The 19,506-nt window shown below is 45.8% G+C and overlaps 1 protein-coding gene across 1 annotated transcript in view; it reads left to right on the plus strand.

Moving 5' to 3' along the window:
* The window catches only part of LOC144467705 (nuclear pore complex protein Nup88-like), a 29,103-nt gene extending 10,316 nt beyond the window's left edge, over positions 1–18,787 (plus strand). Inside the window, exon 2 of the mRNA XM_078176629.1 lies at positions 18,754–18,787. Coding sequence (XP_078032755.1) covers positions 18,754–18,759 — 6 coding nt within the window. The 3' untranslated portion in view covers positions 18,760–18,787. The remainder of the gene's footprint in view (positions 1–18,753) is intronic.
* Positions 18,788–19,506: the final 719 nt, after the last annotated feature.

Consider the following 19,506-nt stretch of genomic DNA (forward strand, 5'->3'; position numbering starts at 1 on the left):
TTCTTTATTGTCTCGATACTTTTTGCGTCGAGTCTCGCATAATAGTTACACTTTTAACAATTTTTAAATCCAAGCTTTCGCGATGTCTGTTAAAAATAATTTCGGAATGTAGTACAGTAATTTTAATAGCGCTGCCTATTAATAGACATTAATAACACACACCTATTGTTTTACGAATTTCCTTCGTCGTCATCGTAACAAGTTTAATACGATTATATTACAAGTAATTAATGACGAAATGAATAATATAAAATTCGACGAATTTGTATATAAATCTTTTGATTCTGGTATTTCGTTTATCTTTTAACAAAGCCGTTCGATGTGTCTCATTCGATTAATATGAAATTAACCGGTTCCATCGTTCCACTACTCCAACGAAAATTTCGATGCATTTCGGTCAGTTTGGTTTCCGTAATTTCCCGTGGTAAAAAAAAAAGGCCGTCGTTTCCCGGCGAAATCATCAGGCTGTCGAATTCATAACGAAACAGGTGGTCTCGGAGGAGCGCCGGGGCGAACAAGAAGATAAAATTGGAGAGAACGGAGGAAAAAGGAGGCCGCGGCCGGAGCGGCGGCGGCCAGCGGAACGGGAGCGAGGAGGCGAGGTGAACGTCTGGCCTGGCCCTCGAGCAGTAAATCCAGAAACGGTGTTACGGAGCGGCCCGGAGATAATGCGCAATCATTTCGGAATGGAAATTAAAATCAGATGATGAATCCTAACGATGCCGTTTATTATTTTAATTTTCCGCGAAGACCGCGGCAACGCGGGCTACCAACCGCTCCTACAGACGTCTCCGGCGCACTGGTAACTCGAGTTCGAGACACTAAATTACCTTCCTATTAGCCGTATAATTACAAGATGGCCCCGGTAATTTCCGTTTATTCCGACTTCGTCTCGCCGAACGGCGCTTTATATTACACGCTATAAGCTCCTCCGGGCGCCGCGACCGGGGGAGGCCGCTCGCATGGTTGAGTTTTCCTTATCGCTCCGTCGTTAAGCGCGATTTTCGTCGGAAATTAGCATGTCATCGTTGCGTTAGAGCTAAGAAAAAATATCGGGCATTCGATGGAGATATCTGTGGTGATAGAGTTGTAGGAATTTCGGATGAATCGACGTTCTAAAACGATGGCTTTGTGGCCATTTTCAGGGAGTTTCATGGTCCATCCCTGTAGGATATACTGCAACTTAAGCGCTCGGGGCTGTCACTATATTTAATTAATTTTAATTGTCCAAAATGCATATCCAAAGTTCCGGCGAAATTAAAGAAGGCTAATCGCTGAAATTGAGGCTTGGAAATTACAATTTTTCATGGCAGATTTTTTCAAATATAATCACAGAACACTGTAATAACTAATTTCAATATACGTAATACTATGCTTAAGTATCTTATATAAATAACATAGCATTTATTTAGATTTCTAGCAATTTTTATCGTAACACCAATGGACCTGATTTAAAAAATCGGTCCTAATACGAAACCTAAAAATTCGTCCCGGTACGCGACCGAATTTAATAAAAGCATCCACGAAATCATGAATTTATGCAAAATGGTCCGAGAAACGCGAACAGCGATGCCCTTGTTTCATTCCCGCATTCGTCTCGAATTTATCGGTCGCGATTCTCGCCCGGAGAACAGAACCACCCCCGAAAAACGACGCCTTTATTCGCGGCGAACGGTTCGCCGGCTACAGAAACGCCGGCATTTTTTTCTCGACGTCGTTCGCGCGACCGGTTACGAGCCCCTAAACGGCCGCCAATAATCAGGACTTTCTCCTTTACATCGCTATAAATCGTTGACTTCTGCTGCCCTTTTTTACACGCGCTCGCCGGGAGGAGAATTTCCATTCCGCAGTGATACATAAACACGGGGCCGCAAACCGCGCCGGGTCGTTCGCCGGTTTCTTCGTTCTCCGTCGCCCCGCGGGCTTATTATAATGTAACTATAACGTTTTACGAGGCTCGTAACCGTCGATACAACGCCGCGTTCCTATTCGCGCCGGGTACCTCAGACATCGGTTCCAGGCCACGGGGTTCGATGCATCTGGCATTTTCGGCGAAGAACCCCCTTTAAAACCGTACGATCTCTTTATACGATCCGCGGGGCTAATCCGCTACATAAATTCGCGGTTTTGATTCCGCAAAATGGCTCGCGAATGGCAGGAATGTTAAACGATCGTAAAATTGCAAGAGTTCCGCGAACTTTAACCGGTTGCGATCTTGCGATCCTTTGGAAAACTTTTGTTACTGTAATTAATTTGATTTTGTTTAGAGACGACGCTTGTATATAGGGTTTAAGTCTTGTGTCGAGATCCACGTGACATTATACATTAGAACTCGATGTTTGACATTCGATAAGGGTTAATAAAGGATATTAAAGTATGTGTCATTTACCAGGAGATGTTCTTGGTGATTATGCTAATTGTAATTCTTTGCATTCTAACAAGTACATTAGTCGAAAACAGCTCGCTGCTTAACAATTGCGACAATATTTTTCGAACTGGAATATTTTAATGAACCAAAGTACTGAATCAATAAACTAACAGTACAATATTTGAAAATATAAGAATTGTCACTGGTGTATAGTATAATATATTTCAACGTATAATAAATTATTATAACGTGGGCAGAAAATAACAAAATAGCGAAATAGCGATTGCTCTTACATCGCCCATGATACAAAGGACCATCCTGCACACCTAAACGAATAATTATTATTATAAATACAACAGCGAAAACTACTCTCCTTCAAGAACACGACAGTCCAAACAATATCATCAAATAGACCGCGTAAAGCGAATTAAAAAAGCTGTCGGTCAATCTCGCAGTTTGCACCGCCCCCATCCCCGAAACGTCAGCTAAAACGATTACAAGATGGCGGAGCGACCGGTGACAAGAAGAGCCGGGCGGTCAGGAGAAGGCCAAACATCGGGTCGACGAGAGTCGGAAAGTAGAATGGGGGGGGGGGGGGGGGAACTAATTTAAAAGATTGTGTCTACCGTTTCCAGTGCGCCGTTGCTTAGACCACAGAAATGGCAAACCGTTCTCTGATTACGGGGCACGGTTATCCATAGTGTATACAGAGAAACAAATGCATCAAACATGAAGGACGTTGGTAGGAATCCTTTTCACCGGTAGGAAAATTAGAATTTTTGCGTGGAGGGCCCTCGTGGCACCGGGAGCAGAAAACCCCCGCGCTTGTTATTATTACTCATATACAGACGTTATTCCGGTGTTAACGAAGAAAAGTGCTTGGCCAAGGCCAATATACCTACTTTGTTCCTAACGTCCGTTACGTAAATTCTGCGCTCGCTTTCACATACTTCCAAGATTACTTTTCTGTCCGGCGGTAGAGCTAGGGGGTAGGTAATTAAAACCTCGAGTAGGTAAATAACCGACTGCCAGACCGGCAGCGGCGGTAGCTACCGAGAAACGTAATAAGTAGGCGAGTCCGTAGCCTTAAAAAGGGAGAGATCCTTAAAACACGTAGACCACCTCCTCCGCCTCTTACTCCGGCCCGCGCCACCGCCGCCACCCCCCTACGAACGCCCTCTGTCCGCCCTCGCGCCGCCGACGCAATCCCTCCCTCCCTCCCCCCGCCCGCCCGTCCGCCTCTTCAGATCTCCACCATTTTTTGTGTTAATTTGAATTTCGTAATTAACCGGCTACGTATGAATTCTCGTGAGAATACATAAAGGTCCTTCCTTTAATTTCCGCGAGGATTCGTTATAATACCGCGCCCCCTTTTGCTCGCTGGAACGTGGATTTTCTGACCTCGAAGGGGGGGATGGCACCCGGGGATACGGGCGGCGTGGAGAAAGGAGAATGGCCCGAGAAAACTTATCGCCGGGAATATTGTATCCTTCCTCTGCGACCCGCGCGCTCGCGCGCCCGGGAAATTAGTTCGAAAATTCTCCGAATCCCCCAATTATTTTTTTCGGATGTTCAACCCTCCCCCACCCCCGGGTCGTTCTTCTTCCCGCGCGGGACCGTTCTCGCGAATGGTCCCTCGTTGATTGCCAGATTTGTACTGTTATTTTTAGCGCGGTCGCCGCGGTCTTTCACCATTGTTCCCCGTTTAAACGGGAGACACCGTTCTCGTTCGGTATCCGAGTGAAAATTCTTTCGGAAACGGGCATAATTAACCTTATATTTATCGAGGAAGATGTATTCAATTTTTAGATTACTTTATTTCGTTTATTTTTTTTATAATTACGGTCAAAACAATTTTGCTTTATAATAGAACCAAGGGAACAGCAATTAGTCGCCTAAAAGAAAAGAAGAAGATGAAAGACAAAGGTTCGAAGCTTCGACTAAAAATTACAAAATGATTGATGAATAAAGTAATAATTACTGCATCTGTATTTTACGTATTCTTTAGGAATTGATATGATAATTTCGACATGATTCATTAATTCTTCGAAATCCACAATTTACAGTCAAGAACTTTTTAATGAATTTTCGGATAGGAAGAACAATTTTATAATCCCTAGTAAAGTAAACTAATTTTCTTCGCGATTGTTATATAGAACAAAAATTTTAATTTTCCTCTCAGTGCTACAGAGAATTGAATTGAATTGAATTTCAGAGAATTTTCATTTACATTGAGAACTCTAGTAATAGAAAAATACAAAAATAATTAACAAAACGAGGCTTCACGAAAATCGATTTCCAATCTCCAAAATCAAAGGAAACAAGTAAATTGTTGGTTAAAACGTCCATTCGCGGTGACAGGGCGAATCGTACGTGCGAACGTGAGAGAAAATCGTTCGCTTGAACAGTGATTCCTCCGTGTAAAACGCGGCGGTCCGTCTTCCGCTTTCAACTCTATTAAATTGCGCGAGATTAGACTGACGTCTTGAAAAATAGAACGTTCTTCCGCCTAATGGGCGGGAACTCTTAAAGAAAATCGAAATCTCCATCCTCGGGAAAGTAATCGAGACGACGGTGATTGGGGTGGTCGGAGCGAGGAGAGGGCCTCGGATGGGGTAGGAGCTTGTCGTAATTACCGAGTATTTTTCTCGCCCGGTTCTTCTCCCCCACCGAAGCTGATTGATATTTTGTATTCAGGAGGTACCTCTTCGACCGTGGTGGCTTCAGCAAGGGAGGGGGTTGATTGCTGCTCCGCCGAATGAAACGGCGCTGCACGACGAGATTCCGAGTGATCTGATTAGCATCGAGGTGCTCAGAAATGTTGATGACCGTCGACGAGTTTACTCGGCGGTCCAATTTCCATAATCTGCGGGATCTGAGAAGATCAACTGGTTACCCCTCTTCATTTTTTCTTTAACTTCAATCCATAATCAATCGCTTAGAAAATTGTAAGAACAATCGAATAATTTAAGGCTGTTATTTTTATTATTTACGACTTGGCAAAATATCTAGCTTCTATTTCGTACAATTTCAGGAGAAAAATTGATTTTTTCAAGATCGGAAATTTTAATAAACCTAAGTAGGCTCCCAGAGTGAGCTTTAACCCTAAAGCAACCCCATTCTATTTTTAAAAATATTGAGGGGTTGTGGGCGACCGAAAATAAAGTCTTAGTAATTAAGATATTATTCACTATTCTCTCTATATAATAGATAATATATACAATTACTATTATATTTTTATAACGACAGAAAACCGCATTGCTATTAAATCATTTGAAACAATCACCCTATAATTCCCGCGAATGGTATACTAATTTTCGCGCGAAGATTATATCAAGCTCGATATACACTCATTTTTAATCCGAACTTAAATCCATAGCCGAATAACCAGCAGTCCCGCAAGGATGCCCGGGCATTTTCATTAGCCTCTTAGCACTCGTTCGCGTCCTAACGACCATCCGAAAGAAATTCGCGAAAAGGGACAGGACCGTAACTCGGCCAGGGAAACGGTTATCGTTAAAGGCTGGCACTCCGGGGCGTTCCCCGGTCGAGCGGTTCGGCGTGTCGTTGGATCACGTCCGCGGGCTAGTAAAAATAAAGAAAATTTATTCGGCTAATTTTAGTGGGCGAGGATCCCTCCCGCCCCCCTCGGGTTCGGTGGGTTCTTCCTGTCCCGAACGGACAGGCGAGCACCGATGCTCCTCGGCGATGCTCGGAAGCAGAAGGTTTTCCGGATAGAGTAGAGGGGGGGCACAGCGTTTCTCCAGTCGCTCGGTGGCAATATAGTTTCCTTAATGGCGCTTAAAAAAAATGTTAAAAAGACGGTATTAAGAATGTGACTACGGGCGGAAAGAAAGCCCGAGGAAGGAACCTCGAGCTTGGAGGAGAGGCTGGGGTTGTGTAGCCTCAGAGGTGGACAGAGAAGGTACACGGTCGGGTCCCTCTGAGAGAGGGGTGGTCGGCGGAGGGGGGTAGGGGGTGCCCGGTCGAGAGGGGCACTCTCCAAGGGGGTAGTACGAGCCTGGTTAATCGCCGTAAGACAACCGGAGAAATGAGCGAACAGTAACGCCGGGGCTCTGAGTCCGTTCCTTCTTTCGGTCCGGGGACAGGAGGGGGAGGGGGCACACGGGGGGTTGGTTAGGGCGGAATTTAAAGGAGTGTCGAGTGCCGTAGGACGGGGGGGAAAAACGCGAAGAAATTAAAGATGAACCTTCAGTGAAATGGGGCGTGAGTTTATAAGGACCCTCCGGTTTTCGAGACAGCCGCGCGCCACTTCCTTTACGTTTTCTGCCCCCCAACCCCCCCTCTTACCCGCTCGAGGCGTTATCTTGTCTGCTCGATCGAGGAATAAAATGCTTTTACGGTGGTGTAAATGACGGGGACTCCGTGTATCGTTGCGACGGCACTCGGGGAAAGTCGCTCGTAGTTTTTATTGTTGTTCATTGATCGTTCCTGGTTTTACACGACGCTCTTGGAACATTGTTAGTACGATATAAAAATCTTCTATTCGAATTAAGACAAGCAGGAGTTATATAAGTATTTATTTCACAATATAATGATTTTTGTGGGTGAGGAATAATAAAATAATACTTTAAGGTCCCTCCATTGTTTTAATGTCACATATTTTATTTAATCGTTGTTGCTATAAATATGTACTATCCTTAGTCTATTTATTGGTATATGTAACTCAATTTTCCGATATGAACAGAAAGCTCGCTACTTGATTATGCAATCTAATATAATCCTCATAACATTCTCTTTATAACTGCGATAAGGATGTCCTGCAATTTTTGTTGAAAAATTTAAGAATGTATCCACAGAACTATATAATTTAAGAGATACATATACATAGTAAAATAAAAAATATTTCTCAGGAAATTTCCATCTTATTTTCCACGGTGCTGGAACCTTTATATAAAAATTATTAATAATTATTTTCGCGACCGTATCGGACCACTGTGCTCGATGCAGCTGTATCGAGATCATAATGTACTGTTTAGACGATCCGTCGGTATTCCGCAAACCCGCCCCCCGGAGGAAGAAGTCGACGGAGCGTCTCGATTTAATTGTCACTCGGGGCTGGCAAAGTCGCAGCCTTATTTATCGCGCGAAATGAGAGGCCGAAGGGTGAAGACCCCGGTACTTAAAACGTACAAATCTGACTGTCAGCCTGCTGTCAGACGGTTGCCACCACCACCACCGCCGCCACCACCCCCCTGCGTCCCCTTTCTCCGCGGCTGACATCCGCAGGCCGTACGGAAGTTGCAGAAGCGCGAACGTCGACGGTCCGGGTCCTTAAAACTCACCACGTGTACTTAAAAAGTAATTTCCCGCAGTCGTTGTCCCGCGCCAAGTAATTCTTTATCCTATCACCGGAAACACCGAACTGTCGCGAGGAAGAGGTTGGGCAAATCCTCTTCGCCGGGGTGCTGACGTCCGGGCGATCCCGCTTGATCCCGAGCGATTCGGCTGCCATCGGCTTCCGACACGAGACGGCGAGAAGTCCCGACATATAAACGCTACCTTTTAGAAATCGATGATAACAATAGCAATCGATAGCGACTAGACTGTAGATTTTCGTGCGAGAGAAGAATTATTCTAATAAATTGCAACGTGAGTCAAATATAATTTTATTCCTTGAATAATTTCTGTGATTTGAGTTATTTGAAAAATAAGGAATTAAAATGAGAATAGTGTGATAAAATACACAGGGTGAGCTGAGATTCATAATACAATCGAGCAGAGGGTGAGTCTACACGATAAAATAAAATACACATCTGGTGCAATATTGCAGCACAGTTAAATACCAATTTTTACTAATTTTTATCGCCAATGAGTAAAAGAATGAAAGAACCAATTTTAGGATGCGTCGCGTTTCGCTATATTTTGTGAAAACAAATGCAGAGTTTCCAGGTAAGAATCGAGCATATTTCACGGCAACGCCCCCCTAGCGAGTCGTTGCCGCCTTCGGAATAGGTGTGCGAGGCGCGCGTCGTATCGGGAATTGAATATCGAGGAGCGAGGAAGATTGCCGCGTACGTTTTGTTTTCGTTTCTTCGGCTGGAAATCGAATTACGGGAGCGGGGATACGGACAGGAAGGATAATTCGAGTATCCCCGGTACGGGGTTTCCATTTAAGGGGAGCACCGTATCAATCTCCGTTTCAATTTGGACGAGGGAGATTGGTAAGGTGCGTGCTGGCCCGATTGATTGACTGGCTGCGTGGCTCTAACGGTTGGGAGAGAGGGATGCTTACGGATAATCGTCGGCATAATTGTGTCGTGGATCCTCGGACTCGCCGGGACGTATAATATATGTATAAGGGAAGGGTAGGGAGTGACGGAACGATGCTTAAACCGCCCGACCAGCACCTTTCACAATTAGACTTTTTAATTTTTATTAGCGACACCCGGCCGTCCGACTAAGCGTATGCATAATGCCATGAATATTTTCGTCGTAACTCTGCCAACTTGTCTCCTAAGGAATTAACCCTTAAATTAGCAGTTAGCTTCAGTCTCAGACGCAAAGTCCCTGCGTTCTGGTAAATTAGAGCCTCTCTTAGGCCGCTTCTTCCTTCGCCCATCTTTTTCGCGGCGCGCTCCTTCTACCGTCGACCGCCGCCGTCTTCGTCCGTTTACTTCCGTGCGAAACTTTGGTCGTCTCTTGACGACGGATCGCAGCGAAATGACTAGAGAATTGTGGAACCGAAGGGACAACAAATATCGAGGCTTCTGGTCTTGGAATAAATAACAGAATCTCTGCTTTCTAGCGCGAGCTTACTCTATACCTTACTATAATTCATTAAAAAGACGTAAATTTCTACTTCGTCGATCAAAAAATATTTTCCCTTTTTCAAAAGAAAATGAAAGGGGATTTGTAATATTTAAAATTAATTTTATTTATTCAGGAATTCGATTCTTTCGTGATTCTGTAAGATACGAGTACCTCTAACAAATTACCTGTTGGAAATAGGTAAAGCTTGATCATTGTTTTATATTATTTATCGAAGATATAAATTGCAGTGGAGAGAGTCAGTGTCGTTCGAATTTAGGGTGAAAAAGGTTTCGCCGGGTAGGTTTTCCGTTAGGAGGCGAAGTGCAGCCAGAATGCCGCATCACCTGAGACTTCGATGCATCGATCGGCCGCTTCGGCGGACGGTGGGGAATAACTGAAACAGATAGGAGACTTCAATGCCCGAGTGCTACGAATCGAAGGCCGGTGGGGGTGGTTCGCGCGGACGCAGTTCTTCGAATCCCGTCTCGAACAATCTCGAAATCGTTTCCCCAATAATAACAGTTCAATGTCTCTGCAAAATCATGGCAATGAGAAAATGCCATGGGTTTTTATCTTGAACAACTTTACCGTCCATTGTGAGCCTGAAAATTGATTTCCAATAATTCTTTGAAAATCGAAGATCAGCAGTTAAAAATGTTTTATAAAATTGCTTAAAAAGTATAATAATCTTAATAAAATGATTTAGAATAGTAGAAGGTAACAAGTTTTTATGAAATTATTATTTAAAAGAAAATTTACCAAGGTTCTCTTAAAAGTATGGTTTAGTCATTGAATAGTCTATGAGATTTTTACTTCTCCATACTATATTTTGCTTAGCTTCCATATTATACTGCAATATGATACTTATTTAACTTAATTAACGACTATAATATATATTGTACTCAAACGAGAATTTTCTGTTCAGTGTAATTTTTAAGAGAAAAGAAACTTAAGCGCTGATGCAGTGAATTCTTCATCCCCTGTCTTAAAATTCCAAGAAGATTCGCAAATATTGATTAAATAAAATCTCTCGACAGGAAGAAAATTTTTTAAAAACGACAAACATGCGAATCATGGTATACCGGTGCAAATTAATTTCTGTTCGAGCTAGAATTGATCTTCCAGATGCGAGCTCGCAAAGGAAACGTTTCAACGCGTTGCCGGCGACGACGACTTGGGCAAGACAGGTTAATTGTTCGGACGCGGACGGGAATGGTCCACAGTTTTTGATCAAATATCGTAGATCTGGTAACGCGAGCACGTGAACGAGCAGTAATACTGTCGCAGAAATACGAGTCGGCAGTCCGGCTGCGAGCTCGGCCAGTGGAACTTATTAGACTTCGTGCTTTCGCCCGGAGCTTCCGTACTCCGGAGGTCCCAGGGCTTATTTAAGCCGGCTTCCTAAGTGCGCATACTAAATATGATAATATTGCAACGGCAAAAAACGTCAGCGGTATTTAGCCCCCTAATTAGGGGATCGTGACTCGTTTGCGAACGTTTCATTTCGTCGGTTTTCGCCTTTTTCCAGGGCGTCGCGAGCGCGCGCGCGCGCGCTTTTCCCGTGCCCTCTCCGGTCCGGCTTCTTCCCCGCCGCCGTCTTATTGCGCTTTTGTTTCCTTCGCCCGCTGACAATAAGTTGAGTAATAAATGGACGACGTGACACCGGGGAACTTGCGAAATTACGGACAGTTTGCTTCACTTTCGCGACGCGGCGCCCCCGCGACGCGCAAAACCGGAGCAGAGCAGAGTCCCCCCCGCATGCCCCGCGCCCTCGTTCCACCGTCGTCCGCCACCCCCCCTCACCGTACACTTTTACCCGGGAAAGTAATTAAATGCCCGTGAAGTTTCGCGAAATAGTGTCTGAGAGCTCGCGAATAGTCACGTTTCGCGTACCGTAGACCAGTTTCGTATAGAATTCATAGCGAGCCGGGGGGGTTCGGTCTCTCTCGCGCGAGCGACRAATTTCGGCGCCGCTTAATATKCATCCGRAATGAGGGAAAACACCGTGACGCGCGTCATCCGGCGATTATTTATTGTCCAATCCTGACRTRCGCCAATCAGTGACGCYGAGATTATGATAGAGATGCGCTATTTTCGTGAGAAAATTGGGGAAGTCTATTCGCACAGCRATGGCGGACGGAGATTTTTAGTTTCCGAAAATTTCGATGTYGAAATGAACATAACCTGTGCATTAGAAAATGTATAGRAAACGWGTGAARTAGGTTATAGTACTATTACACATATCGAGGCACTTGGAAATGTATAATAATTTCAAATAGGTGGAAGAATGAAATGTATACTGAACGTGTCAAAAAGCARGARGTGCAAAGTTAATAACAAAAGAATTATTACYTTGMTTCTGCATTTAAATACTATYAGAATCGTGTAAATTATTCTAGGATGAGTAATGCTTGTATTGTATAAAGCATGAGCAATTTAGATGAGTTTCTTTAAATCTGTCAATGAGGATCTGAGTGAAATCCTATTCCTCTAAATCCCGARGGAATTTAAAAGATCTTGCCTCATCCATATYTAATAAACTGCAGATTTAGTATACTTRCAAYAGAAWCGAATAKGTAATATATAAAACAAGAACCAGCTAAAAAGAATTTTGCCTACRTTTCTTACGATCAACGTTGAAAATTGTTAACTAACATAAAGAWCAATATCTTATTCRTCAATTGTACGATTTAAAATGATTCATAACTCCTAATAATCATCTTAGTGGAATAAATCTGAAATCTTACAACAAATTCTAAAAAACCCTAGTAAAATTTAATTCTCCTGCTCGCTGTTAAGTCGGCCAGAGATCGCGCGTCCCAACGAAGCTGAACATACATTAACAATAAAACATGCGATACAACAGCAGCAGCAGCAGCAGCATATCCCAGAGAACATTCTGGCGCAAGACCGAAATCTGAGCCCGGTCCCAGCCTACTTCAGCGGGGACGACGTATCCTCTGTTCGCTCGCGGCTTGGCGTTGTAATGATTGCAGCAAGGTAGGTAGGTAGGGAGACACGGGTTGCCGAGGTGGGCGGCGAAGGGGTTGCCGGAGGGGCGTCGGTAGCCGCATAATATCGATATATCATCCGCATACAAATAGCACACAAAGAAATCCCAAGCAGCCGCAATGCTGATGAGCCGGCTGGCCCGGCTTCGGGGCAGCCTCCGCCTAACCGAAAGTTGCCTGCGCATGTATCCTTAATTCCTTAACGAATCCACGGTAGCCACTCGATGACTGGCCGATCCCGGGGCGTAGGAGGATGACGTCGGAGGGTCGGAGCGGGGTTGGATCTCCACGGTTATATCCGCTATGAGAAAATAGCGAAAGCGCCTCGCGCGGGCCGGCCGGACCGGCGCGATGGACTTTGTGGGTGGAACCAGTTCGAATCCCCGGATGCCTCGGTAGGTTCGCATGCCCAACCCCCCCATCCTCCAGCGCAGGGAGGTGTGCAGGAACTAGCTGCCACCCTCCCAGAGCACGCCGCGGGAATCCGGACGAGGTGCGCCTCCACCACCAACGGACTCGCCGGCGTCCCTGTCCTCCTCCGTTACTCCGCGCGCTTTTCCCCCCTTTCGGTCCTCCGCGCACCCTTCGGAGCCAACGGAGACGCGGCTCGTTCCGGAGGCGCTGGTCCGCCGTTTTGTTAGAACCCGGTGAATCCACTTGCGAGCCACGACGAGCATGTAACGCGGGGGTACGCGCGGTGGGGATGGATTTACTATCGGGACATTTTTATGCGGGCTGACCGATTTCTTCTGACCCTTTTTGCAACGCCGTCTCCCGGTTCGTTAGGACTCTCTGCGTCTGATTAGAATTTGTCCATGGCCGCTTCGACTGCGTCGTATGATACAGCTCCGGATTTCGAGATCTGATTTATCGGACAACTTCTGTTGGCCTAAGCCTTCAGCGATGCTCCCTATGATTCATTTCAGAATTCGCTGTTTGCTACTCCGTTGTGCAACTTAGTTGTAATCCTGTATTTAATTTAGGATTACGTAGTATACATACAATTGTGTCGTTGTAAATGCAAACTCTGTAGTAATAGCAAGTTAATTACTAAAGTACGAAAATTAATGTTGAATGTAGTTCGATGTGGAAAGGATTAAATCAGATTTTTCAGGACACTTTCTTGAGAATCTTGCAGGTTGATAGGAAATGTACCGTCTTAAAATGCTCATCTGATTTACATAAATCGAAGCTACATCTTCAAATTGTTGCTATATTTTCCTATATGTTCCTACTGCAAATTGTTAATAGAGATGAAAATCTTACTTCCTGGAGCGTCTTCACTTAGACCATTGATTTTATAAATGAAGAAATCTTCTTTTTACTAGGCAATTGTTCTTGTTCCCTATAGCTACACCACACGATCGATTAAATTACCAGCTACCCTTACATCTTCACTGGTTTCACTCTATCTTCGTGTCCTAGAATCAACATAGAAACGAAAATCTTCTATAAGATTCTCCTTCGCGTTAAAAACCGAGATCAAAGATGAGAAAGTCCGCAGACAAAACGGAAAAAATGACGAGCCGCGAGACATGCGGCAAAATTCACCTTGGCCACCCCCTCGAGCTGGACCTACCCCCGGAGGAGGGTAGGAGGGTAGGAGGCAGAGGATGCGGCCAAGTGCAGGATCGCGCCGGGGTTCCAGGCGGACGAGAGCTTGATCTTTGTCGGCGTACAGGATCGCGCAAGTACGTGTTTACGTGAATGAGGAGGAAAAGCATGAGAAACAGGGAGGACATCGAGGAAAGCTGCCCCCAACCCGCGCGCGCGGCTCGCCGCGTCTCTTTCACCTTCTCGGCTATTCTACTGGCTCACCTACAACGCGCGGAACAGCATCAAGAGGGTTGCGCGCGGAGGGACGGAATACGCGCGGCGCCCGGGGAAGAAAAGATAGAGATGGCCGATAAGGGGATGCGAAGCGGGGCGGGAGAGAGAGAGAGAGGGAGGGAGGGAGGGGGTGGACGAGAGGATGCCAGCGGGCGGGGGAGGTGGGTGGTTGGAAGCCAGGCCGAGTCGACACAGCCGTAATGATTTTGTTTTAAGGGCGTGTTTAATTATGAATCCGCATCCGGTTGAGGCTCCACCCCCCTTTGCACGGTGCCCACCAGCACTGCAAGCGACTCCGAAGGGTGGGGAAGAGCCGAGCCACCGTCGGGGGGTGGAGGCAGCTCCAGAGAGAATGAGAGAGAGAGAGAGAGAGAGAGAGAGAGGGAAAGACAGAAAGCGGTGCTTTCGCGGTGGCAACTAGGTGGCCCTCTTTCGGCCTTAATTGCAGCGTATATTATCCATGCGGTATTTCTAATTACTTATTTTTGCTCGACCGGCCACTCGCTCGGATAACTCTAATATCTTTGGCAGCCAGGCTGCACACATTTAATTGGTGCGTAACGAGCCGGCAGAGGCTCCACTCGAGGCAACCCGGCCACCTCCCCCTTCAACGGCCCCTCCTCGACTGCCACAATAAGCCGCCGCGGGATTCTACTTTGAGAGATTGACGCGAAAGCCGCGACAATTTCATGCCTACCTGCGGCGACCGTCAATGACTGACGCTTCGCTGTCCGGGATCACGAATAGACAGCCTGAATGCCGAACAGAACCGTTCCGGCACCTTCTTTTCGTCGATTCTCTGGCTCGTCCTCGAGTCCCGCGGATAACGGCGACTCCGAGACCGTTTAGGGGTTCGCCGATGCGGGGTGGTTTTACCGCGCACGAGATCAATGATTGCGAACAGGTGGCTGTCGTATGTGACCTAGAAGACGCGACTATACAGGAACAAAAGTATTTTTATTCAGTTTGGTTAGCTTCAATGGACTGGTGTATTTATTACACTTATTTTTATACTATATTTTTATTAGTCTGAAAAATTGACAGTCGTATATTTTTCTAGTGAAATTATCTTCAAGCATTATAGGGGTAGAACTTTCTTAAACAAGTATCCTGTAAGAGAAATAACTTCACTGTCGCGAAAGCAGCATTGAAATCCCATCAGTATTATATAAACGACATTTAAAATTGATTTTTACAGATTTAATAAGTATTAAAATAATGTAACACGGTTCCATATTCCATCCACTTACTTCCATCCAAAGTATCTAAATCTGCAGTACAGTATTGCAACAGAGTAGGCAATCTCACTTGGCTCGTATCTCCTAAGAAAGAACTAGTAAAATTTTTATTTCTCGTATCAGAGTTTTAGCACCCAAGTTGCACGAAAGGCTGCACCCAATTGTCAGCAAAAAATACGAAAAATCTGCAGGCGGCAATCGAGGCTGGCGAGAATTTTTCCGGGTAGGTATGGCAGAGTTCCTCGAGCAGCGAGCGGGGTTCATCGGGGTGTCTGCCGGAGGTTCTCCTTGAGAAAATATAAAATGAAACTGAAGCTGTGAGGAGGAGCAGGCGGAGGAGATCAAGAAGCGGCGCAGCTTGCAGGATACTCGTTATCGCGATTACGTGTTCGCCGCGGCGTGCGGCCGGGGCGCTATTATCTGCGCGGTACGCGACAACGGTAGCCAAGAGCAGACTGATGTCTCCTTTCGTGTTTGGCTCCGCAGAAAGATGTTCTCGCGTCGGAAATCACGCTCTTCTTTCAAGCCGAAAGAGCCACTGAATGCGACCGGGAGAGAGAGAGAGAGAGGGAGAGAGAGAGAGTGGCGTACACCGGCAGAATTCCGGCTGGCTTAATCCTCTCCTTCTCGACGCAACGACACAAGGAGGGCACCGCCTCGTTGATCTCACCGGCGCGAACGCGGCCGCATCGCGAGAGAGACCAAGAAAACAGGCGGGCGGGAGCGGTAGCGGCGCGGCGAGGGGGACGGCGGAGGAGAGCGATGATCTCTCGCGAGGAACGGGGCCCGGTGAATGAAATGCCCCGTTGTGAGACGCGGCTGGAAGAAGAGAAGCGCAACGTTTTGCGGCCGCTTTTGAGGAGGTTAACCGAGGGCTCCGCTCGGATTAATTTCAACCATGCCGAGCGTTCGCAACAGCCGTCAGAGCGATAAACCTTTCGCGCATCGCTCCACCCGGTCTATAGGCAGTCAGGAACGAGACCAGCGTCTCCCGTGTTCACGCTTCTTTCGCGACGCGAACAGCCTCTTTCGCGACGGCCGTTGTCTCGCCAAGAAGAGACCGCTCTCCTCCTTGGTAGCCCTGATTCATTTACCACCTTTGACAAACCCTGCGCTAAACGAACGCCCTCCGTGCCGCAGCCCCGCGATCCTTATTGGTGTCTTCCGGCGGATGGCCCGCGATAAAATGTCCGGCGCGCTGAACCGCCAAGTGGAACGCACCTCTGCAGCCGCAGGATCTTCAGAGAACACACTTCGCTGCAGGTCTCGAGACGTTTGGGAAGCCGGTGGTTATATGCGACAGTTTAATATTTATTATATTTTATAGTCTAATTGAATTACAAGTCTTCGGAATTTTTTCGAGTCTTTAGAATTTTTCGAAGTTTGGTTCCAAGATGGGGTTCCAGGATGATTCCTTTATCGTGAGATGCATGATAAAAAGCGTAATCTTCATTTTAATGTGCATCGTTTAGGTTGACATTCTTCAACAATTCTCTTATCAATCTTTCCTAAAGAAGATCAAGACCAAGGGGCCAAATATTGCAACTTTTAAATTTCATGATAGAGAATTGTATAGTATTGTGAACTATCTTGATGAATCAAGGAAAACGTCCTCAAAAACATGATCCATTTTCTCTTCTACGTCCAAGATGCAGACCGTATCCTGCTGTTCTCAAAAGAGATCATACATAACAAGTGCAATGTGTGATTTAAATTTACATTAACGTTGCCTGAGAATGAATCTTCTTAGTACCTACTAGAAGATTGGAGGTATATTAATCTAATATTCGTTGGAAGATATTAGTAGCTGAGCGAAAAGTTTGACTTAAAATTCCATACACAATATTCTCGTATTAAAAAAATTTTTAAATGAAGAGGAAATGAAAAGTAAAGCTGTTGTGTGTTAAAAATATTAAAAGACCAATATTTTATCAAGCTTATCCAACAACGATGCGTCGCTGTATATAAAGTTCTGTATCCTACGGCTGTAACTGTGATTTAAACAGATCAAAAGATCAGAGACGGCGCCGATCGGACAAAAATCCGATTCCCCAGTGGAAGAAAGGATTCTTGTCCGGGCAGGCGGGTCCAGGAGCAAATCCTGCCACCTAGGCAGTCGTGTGCACAAGCTTAAGCCCGTACGTAAATGCGAGCGGTCGGAGAACTCCGGCACACATAGACAGGGGGGCACGGGCAGGGGAGGAATTTGCTCTGTGGAACGAACAAGAGAAAGAGAGAGAGAGGGAGAGAGAGAGAGAGAGAAAGGGAGAGGAAGAGAATCCGAGGGAGATCGTCGAGAGTCACATGCATGGGCCGAAGAAAGAGCGGGGAGGCAGACAAGAGGTGGGGGGTTGGTCGACCGAGGCTGTCCGCAATTAAAATAATTCCCTTTCTGCTTGCAGCCGAGCGGAAAGAACTTACCAGCACCCTCTCGCGGGTACCCCCGGGGTACTACCCTCTTCCTCTTTCTTCCTCGGACCGGCAACATCCACTTCCTCTTATTCCCTCGCCCCTCGGCCACCTCTGGCCCAGCAGCAGCGGCGGCGGCAGCCTCTCGCCTCGCCACCGGCCCCTGGCGCCCGTAGCCCTGGTAAGCATAGCTATTTTAATTGTGTCGTCCTCCGGCACAGGATGACCAGTCCGCACGGGACGGCGCGGAATGAACGCACCCTCCCGGGGCCGCGCGGACCCGCAGCACGAAAACCTCGAGTATGTGGCCGCGTTACTATGCTTTACTCGCGAGAATTACTGGCCCGGCCGCCGGGGTGATTGCATCACGGGGGAAGTGGACAATGAAAGACCGGCACAATCTTCCTGGCTCATCGGAATAGAGGATTTTTGGTGCCCGGTGAGCGCACACGCGCGCGCGCGGATGAATTTTAACGATCGCTTTTTCATTAACCCTTTCACGTGCGGCGCGACGATAGGGGACGGACGCCCTAGTCCACGGCCCGGGTCGATTTCGGAGATTAGAAAGCGCATCCGAACTGCCGCGGCACTTTGTGCCCTGACAAAGTGGACGATTTTAATCTGAGCTGCAATTTGTCTGCAGTACGTCACAGTACTGTAAGATCTGTATTTAACCATATATATATATATATATATATATATATTTTACGTCATGGGGTGATTTTCTTCAGCATGGTATAATTAATACATCTAGGAATTACGAAATTAAATGAGAATATTTGTTATAACAAAATTAGTACATATAAGCTATACTTTATTAAATTAAAAACTCGAACGGTATGGCAATGTTGAACAGGCAATATTAAGGATTAGACTGCAGACTTTTATGCAAGATAAAAATTATCTGCATTGATTGTAGGATACCGAAGCTATGAAGGACTTTATTTAATTTCTTAATAGTCTCAATGAGTTGAAAACAGTATAACAAAAACAGTTTAATCTAGCCAAGTCCAAGGATTAAAATGGCTATTTCCATGATTTAAAAGAAGAGCACATTGCAGTGCAAATAATACAAATTTTATTATTATACTTTTTAAGGAATATAAATTTTCTCTTGTTGCAGCGATAATACTGTTATGAATCTTGGCCATTGGAAGACTATTTTATTAATTATTATTAATAACACAGAGCTGAAAGATGTCCAGAACCTAGCACGTGCAATGAAATCTTTTCGATGGAATTTCTCCGCTATTCGATCAAGGTGGCATCGAGATGCAATAAAACGAAAGGAGACCTCGGCGAGCAACATCAAATAATTTACACGGCGCACAGTGCCCCAAGCACTCTTAAATTCCTACCTCGGGCTCCCTTTACAACAACATCGGACAGGCTCGAGCAATTCTCCGGACGACAGGCCGAGGATATGGCACCAGCTTCAATCGCAAATAACCTGTCCTCCCTCTAGTGTCCTAACTATCTTCCGGCTCCCTTGGAAACCATGATCTTCCGGTAACACCGCCGGCTTGACCGTTTGCCGGTTGAGCGATGCCTTGGACGATTAGAGTCCGACCAAATGACTGGCCTCTGCGGTGTCTTAACCTTGTGCTGCGGTTTCGGAGGCGAGAACTATCTTCTTCGGTTCTCCTTTGGTGCCTCGAGCACTGTAGTAATCTTGGCGGGACGTTGTTTGTTATAATCAAGAAGGTGTCTACTATGATATTGATTTATGTTGTCTTGTCTTTGGGGGGTAGTTGAGCTTCTCAATTTTTTAATGGATTATTTAGATAGAAGATGACAGGGGCAAAGTCATGATCTTCATTGGCATCTGAATTTTTATTCTGTATATTAATCTCAGAATGATAGACCTTTAGAGGGT

Source organism: Augochlora pura, chromosome 1 (genome assembly GCF_028453695.1).
Source record: "Augochlora pura isolate Apur16 chromosome 1, APUR_v2.2.1, whole genome shotgun sequence".
NCBI classification, from domain to species: domain Eukaryota; kingdom Metazoa; phylum Arthropoda; class Insecta; order Hymenoptera; family Halictidae; genus Augochlora; species Augochlora pura.